Below are 7,540 nucleotides of genomic sequence, written 5' to 3' on the forward strand. Positions count from 1 at the left end.
GCGTCCGGTGAGAACCCCGAGACTGTGAACACTGGGGCAGATGGCATAATGCCATATATGAAATGTATACTGACAAATATATTCATGAAGAGAATAATAGGCCAGACTTGTCTACAGCAACCTGGCGGCACACGAGCATTCGACGCTGCACAGGCATTCGTGGGTACGACGGGCACAGCGGAACGTAATTCTACATGTGAGGGCAAGGATTTACAGTCGGGTGACAGGAGCAAGAGGGCGGAAGATTGGACATTGCTGTATATAATGGAAAGGTGGTTTCAGCGCCATAAAACGCGGTTAAGGGATGGGGACGTGGGAGTATTGGGGAGGGAGTGTAAGGTAAACATAAGCGGACAGGCGGAAGCGGACAAGCAGAAAGAACTGGATAAGTTCAAAAAGACAGTGGAAGATGAAATGCAGCAGGTTGGGCAGAATATGAAAGAGAATATAACGAAAATATTAAATGCAGTGAAAGCATGCACCGATATAAAATGTGTGAAAGGAGTAATACAGCAGGAAATGGAGAAAGAAAAGCGAGAGAAGACCGGGGCTTCGCCCCGAGACACTCCAGAATTCCGAGCAACGACGACCGATCCGGGAACAGGGGGAGCGGGGAAATCGGGATCACCCGGGGGATCTTCGGCCAAACCTGCTTCACCGGTCGCGCCCGCCCCGGCCAAACCAGTAGCGGCGAAACCGGGACCCGCGGTGACACCGGCAACGGTGACACCGGGATCGGGGACGACGACGACATCTGGTGGTGGTGGTGGTCAGGCTGGTAAGGGTGATGTCGGAGGTACGGGGAAGGGGCAGAACGCCTGGGAGCAATGTCTGGGGACGAAAATATTGGACTGGAAGCCTCGGGAAATATACGTGGTGCTCCCTGATGATGTAAGTTCAAACAGCAGGTGTGGCGAAATGCGCAGAAACATGCATAGGGCAAATAGAAGAGGAACGACCATTTTATTTATACAGTTACATGCATATATGTCAGGGCGTGCATGAACTCAGGCGCGCAGCGTGTTCGTGGAGTGGGCAGATGGGTAATGTTCTCCTTGTTCGCGTACAAAATGTAGGATGAGCAATGGAACAAGGTGAAGGACGTGTTGGAGGAGTTTATGGAGTACTTGGAGGAACATAATCAGCACTTTGACGGATTCGGCGCCAACTGTAATAATGCAGGTTGGAGTGATTTCGGTGATGGTAACCTATATAAGGAACAAAGAGTAGCGGATATGATGCGATGCAGGCTAATGTCAGGAGCATTGTGGTTTGCAAACAAAGGGGGCACCGATGAAGCGGTCAACAGGTTACGCTGCGAGGTGGCAAATGTATTTGGGCACTTACTGAAAAAAATGTATTGTAAGGATAAGGGAGGCTACAAGAGAGGTACAGAGTATGCTTGGGAAACATTCAGGAATATGAAGAGCGAGGGAACAGACGGAGCTGGAAAAATGGAGGGTCCTGTTATAAATTCGGTATGCACGGAATGTGGGTACGGGGAACATAAGAGGAATATAAATGCAATAAATTTGGCGATAGCACAATGGTTACTGAAGGAAGGAAAAATAAGTTCTGAAATAGCACAAATGGAAAAGGCAATGCCCTGTGAGACGTATTGGAAGGATTATATTAAGCCGGTGGCAACACCAGGGCAGCCTATCAAAGACAGTGTCAGCGACCAAGGGAAGGAGAAGATAAAGGAAGCACAGGAGAAGATGACAGCAGAAGTCACCAAGATAATTGAGAAAGTGCAGAAAGCAGCGGACGAAATAAAGGAAGTAGCAAAGAAGATAATTGACGACGCGAAGAAGAAAGAACAGCAAGATGTTCCAGAAGTAAAGAATGCGGATGGTAAGCATAGTAAGGCAGCCGAGTGGTAAGAACACGGCCACATACGAACCTACGACCGCATCTGTACTGGCTAATATGCAAGCCGATACAACGGCCACAATATGCACGCGGCGCCACAACAACACTTCGTTGACGCTGACCGATTGCGATGAGCGCTGGCCACGACGGCAGCGGTCGCGGTGACGACGGAGAATGGACAAGATGACGGCGACAAATAAAAGTTGCACTGCTATCACCTCCGTCCACCGAGTGCGCCCCCCTTTCTTCCTATCGTTGTCCTCTTCTAACAACGTGCGCGCTCTCTAACACCGTACGCTTGCTGCCGCTACCTGCCCGCACCGTTCCGGCCCCTTCTTTCTGTACCACTGGTGTCCCTTTTTTTTTTTATCATCTTCCTATCATGTTTCTTCCATCTACCCTATAGCATCAGACAAGAACAAGGGCAAGGATGTGAAGAATGCTGATACCAAGGACCACACGGACACGGACAAGAAGACGCAGGACGCATCTTCCTCGAAACTTCCAAAGCAGGACGACAAAACGCAGGAGGGACAGACCACAGTGTCATCATCAACAGATTCATCACAGCTCGGCAGGACAGATGCCACGGCGGGAGGCGAGCACGGAGTAGGGACACATGGGACGTCGACAGACACGAAGGCTACGGATTCGGATGCAAAGTCCCCAGGTAAGCCGACATGTCCCGCCAGCACCGGCACGTCTGCAGGTGTCTCCATTAGTTGTGAGACTACCTCGGATGAGGTATTAGGCATGACACCAGAAGTCACAAAACTCCTGGAGCAGGACGAGAAGGAGCGGGCAAAGGCACCCATTAGTCCTAACCCAAGTTCAGAGACAGGTGAATCTAGCAGTGTGCACGCAACACATATGCACTAATAACAGTAGTGAAAAAAAAACAAAAACCAAAAAAAAAACACATTTTCCGCAGAGAGCGGGAGAGACAACGCAGAGCGAGAGAAACCAAACGTCGAATGAGAATGACCGGCAGACCGAGACAACCGCGGCCGGTAGAGACAGGTAGAGACGTCGACGTAGACGCAGACCGACACACACACTGCGTGTGTGTGTTGTGTTGTGTGCTGTGTGGGAGACAGAGAGAGAGTCTTTTCCCCGGGTGGCACCGTACCCTCCGTCCATGTCCTGCCCCGTTGCACCATGCGTCGATGGTGAACCATGTGGCCTAACCATGAAGCGACCGCGCATGGCCAACCATGGGCCATCACATCGCAACAATTCACTTTCTTGTGTATTCGTCCTCTTTTTTCGAATGTTTAGGTAGTACAACGGCAGTTGACCCGGGAGATAAGAACACGCAATCGGAGGCTCCAAGCCAAAGTCCTAAGCATGTTGACAGTAGTACAAAAGAAGGTGCACAAGATGACAAAGATTCTACAACGGGGGAAACGACAGTAGCAAAAACTGCCGAAGCAGTAGGACCACAGGGTCCCTCTGGTCCAGCAGGTAAACATGGTGAAGCGGGCACTACCCGTCAAGGTAGCGCCGTCGTGGATGGCGGCAACGATGACCCCCCTGCACCGTTGAACCCTCCATGTACCTGGAAGCTAGATATTGACGACGATCTCTGGAATTCTGTTACTACTGGTTCCTCTACCTCTGGCCCAAATGAAGTTCATTGTACTAGCTCAGAGAACTCTACACAAGAGCGATCATGTGATCTGAAACTATCACCAGGACTTATACCCGGATTAGACAATGTCGCAGGAGGAATGGTACCCCCGCACCCAGAACATAAAGCATCCCCCCCATCAACTGTAAATTTAGGTCAGGGGGGCCGGGGTCCCGCTGGACCCGACCTAACGAACGCCGTCTTTACCGCCACTACTCCCGTACTGTTCTTCCTGTCCGCCCTCACCGTCGCCCTTCTTGGTTATTCCCTTTGGAAAGTAAGTATACACGGCAATCCGGGCATGCCGCATGTGCAAGATGTTTATACCTTCGAACATCCCTACGGGCACCAATATATGATGGTTCGCACCAATATGCCCCTACACCCGCGTTCATTCCTTGTATCCTACCGTCCTCACCCTCCTCTTCACCCCCCTTTTTCTGCTTAGTATTTTGCGTACCTCGGAACAAAACGACGACGAACGTTTCGAACCGTTCGTGACGTGCGGTCACCGCCACTCGACGAAGACATATTGCAGCATCTACAACGCGGCGACCTACCGCCACCCGATTACGGGTACACGATGATTAGGGATAGGCAGCCCGGCAGATTGCCCGCCGCACGACGCGGACCACGCCCACCACGCGTGAATCGCCGCACGATCATCGAGCTACATCTAGAAGTGTTCAACGAATGTGAAGTGACCGAATGGGAAAACGTGAAAGACGACTATTTGAAGATACTTGTGGAGGAGTTTGCACAGCAGTTTGCGCAGGATTTGATGCGGGACGACCACAGGCATAACAATATCGTGGGTGTTTCTACCTCAGACCATGGTTTACCAGGGAACACTGTTTCCTCCACTGACTCGGCAGGAACGGATCCATGTCCACCGCATGAACACGACCCCGATCCATGGAGTTGTATGGAAAACATACAGTTAGCAACGGAACCTTCTGCATCTAACGCACATGACCCTGATCCATGGAGTTGTATGGAAAACATGCAGTTAGCAACGGACCCTTGTCCACCGAATGAACCCGACCCCGATCCATGGAGTTGCATGGAAACCACACAGTTAGCAACGGACCCATGTCCACCTAACAAAGAGCACCCCGATCGATGGCGTTGTATGGAAACCATACAGTTAGAACGGGACCCTTGTGCACCTAACGAAGATGACCCCGATCCATGGAGTTGTATGGAATCCATACAGTTCGATGCACCACAGAGTCGTGCTCATTCCAACCCCGACCACGTGACGTCGCATTGCACCGAATGGATTAACTGGATTGACCGCAACAAGCACCTATTGCAGGCGTGCACGACGCAACCGTGGTTTTTGCAATTAACCGCGGATTGGACACAATATTATCAACAACATGCGACAGACGCAGCATCCAGTGAGCACAGGACAGCCGCAACCATGGAAAGGCAGAAATTGGACTTGTGGAGACAGTGGATAGCGCACCAACATCAGCAAATGAGTATGTATAAGAAGGAGTGGTTTCAACATTTGTTGAATAATGTAGAGCAGGAGACAGCATCGCAAAACGGCGAAGTACCTGCAGTTGACACAGACTTAGAAGTGGAAAATGTAATGGGCACAGAACACATGTTACGCATGAAAAATGCACCACGGACGCAACTGCATAAGCAATCTTACATGAACAAACCGTTAACCGCTAAAACATGGATACTCATCCTGGCATTAGTCATAGAACAGTGCGAGCTCGAGAGTAGTATGCAAGAGAAGGAGTTATATGTGGATGACCTATTGGAAACGCTCTGAAATTAGGATGAAGTCAGGGGTATGCAGGATAAGGAGTTACATGTGGATGACCTATTGGAGCAACTGTGACATTAGTATAACGGGGCATATGAATGGGAAATAACGCATGCTACCATTAGACCACTTTTACTTCATTATGTGATATACATAGTATATTTCGTGTTTGCATTATTCCATACCGTCTTTTTTTTTTTTCTGCTCTGTTCTGCTTGTGCTTACTTTTGCCTTGTTTTGTTCTTTTTCTGTGTAGTCCACTTCTTTTAACATGACCATGGGGACTGGGTGGGTACCGGTTAAATGCATATAAAATGTAGATTTACATGAATAATATGAAGGGATGGTATTCTCCTTTATGTGCAGTTAATTATTAACAGATGCGCACGTGCATTCTACGGGTATAGTGCAGAACAAATATAGAATGCGAATAATCATTCGAGTATAAGGAGACATTGTCTCTCCGCGCAAACGCGGCCGCGTAAGCCGCATTGTAGCCGAGTGCAAGAAGGAGGCCGAGATTGTCTCTCCGATCAAACGCGTCGACCACAGCGGCCGCGTGTAAGACCCATTCGACGACGGCTTGTCCGAGTGTAAGAACGGAGGGAGAGATTGTCTCTCCGAGCACACGTGGCCGGGTAAGTATTGTCCGAGTGTAAGAAAGGAGGGAGAGATTGTCTCTCCGAGCACACGCGTCGCCCAACGCGGCCGGTCCGAGTGCAAGACGGATACGACGAAGTGGCCGCGTGACGGGAGAAGCGTTGACGGAGAGACGGCGTTGACGGACAAGGTGTGACCCGGAGACGGGGTGACTCGGAGAACCGTTGACGGAGAAGCGTTGACGGGAGAGGCGTTGACGCAAGAGGCGTTGACGGGAGCGGCGTTGACGCAGAGACGGGGTTGACGGCGACTTGGTTGACGGAGAACGCGGTGACGGAGACGGGGTGACGGAGACGGGGTGACGGAGAAGTGTTGACGGAGAGAGCGTTGACGGAAGAGGCGTTGACGCAGAATCGTTGACGGAGAGGCGTTAATGGAGACGGTGTGACGGCAGCGACGGCAAGGACGGCAAGGACGGCAGCAGTATTGATGTTGTTATACTGCGGTTTTGTTGTGTACGCGCACAGAGAGACAGTGTGTGTGACAGGCGTTTAGTGCACAACGCGATGTTGTTTTTAAGGGGTGTATATTCATGACGGGTTGCGTGCGTACGCTAGTGTAGTAGTACTTTTTTTTTTTTTCCCTTTTTTTTTTTTTCTTTCTCTTCTTGTTATTCAATCCTTTTATTTTTTTCTTTCTTCTCGATGTTGTTCTCCCTTAGCGCAACTATAAATAGTGTACGGCTGCATTATAGTGAGCACCAGTACCTATGATACCAGCAGTTCACGTAAATATTGTTGTAGAAGTAGACGAAAAATAATTATTTAGTAGAATATTAGCATACTGCGGAAGAGCATGTTAGATGGGTTTACATGTGATATATGTAGCATAATAGTACTTCCAAGGCACTGGACCAAGTAGAGAATACTAATACAATAATACTAATATGTCAGCAAGGCACCTAGCCCAGGTGTTGGCCGAATACGTGCGGGCGCGGGGTGCACACATGGGCCCCCAGGGTTATGTGGTAACCAAGAGTGATTGGCACGATATTAAACGCAGTGCACCTTACTTAGCTTATGCATAATGGGCAGGCAGTTTATGGAGAGCAGCTGCGTTCCATATGTGAATGAGTATGCACGGTGCTCGCTGTTATGATAGTGCGGGCACGCCTAGTGCACTGTGCACAGCAATGTATTCACAGGTGAATTAAGTGTAAAGGAGGACGCGCACGTTGTACACTATGCATATATGTATATGTGTTCTATTAATTGCAGCACAAACTGTGGGAAGATATAGAAGTGGAGTTAGGGCAGTTTGTGCAATACATGGAAGATATGGACATGGTGACGCTGGGTGTGAACTGTGAGAATGCGTATTATAACCACGAAAGCAATCCTGATGGTAACCCGCGAAGGGTAACATACGCGGGAGACAGAATTATGTGCACACTCATGACAGGAGCATTATATTTCCTGAATGGGTGGGGTACGCAGTCCGGCGGTTCGCACACTACCGACCCTAATAATGCAGCGTTGAAGGAATATATAAGATGCGCAATAGTAAATATATTTATGTACATATTGCTGGCATCTCCATGCAAAAGTACAATGGGAATAGATAATGCATGGTACACTGTGAAACAGATGGAG

General features: G+C 49.5%; 2 protein-coding genes across 2 annotated transcripts; both read left to right on the forward strand.

Annotated features, from left to right (window-relative positions):
* Window positions 1-48: 48 nt before the first annotated feature.
* On the forward strand, window positions 49-5,294 carry AK88_05622 (uncharacterized protein; the record flags this gene model as incomplete). The annotated part of the gene is made up of 5 exons (XM_012483224.1): window positions 49-891; window positions 1,077-1,854; window positions 2,279-2,713; window positions 3,151-3,779; window positions 3,951-5,294. The coding sequence occupies 5 exons, from the start codon at window positions 49-51 to the stop codon at window positions 5,292-5,294; spliced, it is 4,029 nt and encodes a 1,342-aa protein (XP_012338647.1).
* Window positions 5,295-7,216: 1,922 nt separating this feature from the next.
* Window positions 7,217-7,450, forward strand: AK88_05623 (uncharacterized protein; the record flags this gene model as incomplete). Its single annotated transcript, XM_012483225.1, has 1 exon — window positions 7,217-7,450. A coding segment is annotated over one exon (234 nt), but the record flags the coding sequence as incomplete, so codon positions are not given.
* Between the last annotated feature and the right edge of the window lie 90 nt (window positions 7,451-7,540).

The sequence above is a fragment of the Plasmodium fragile genome (genome assembly GCF_000956335.1).
Source record: "Plasmodium fragile strain nilgiri unplaced genomic scaffold supercont1.183, whole genome shotgun sequence".
NCBI classification, from domain to species: Eukaryota; Apicomplexa; class Aconoidasida; order Haemosporida; family Plasmodiidae; genus Plasmodium; species Plasmodium fragile.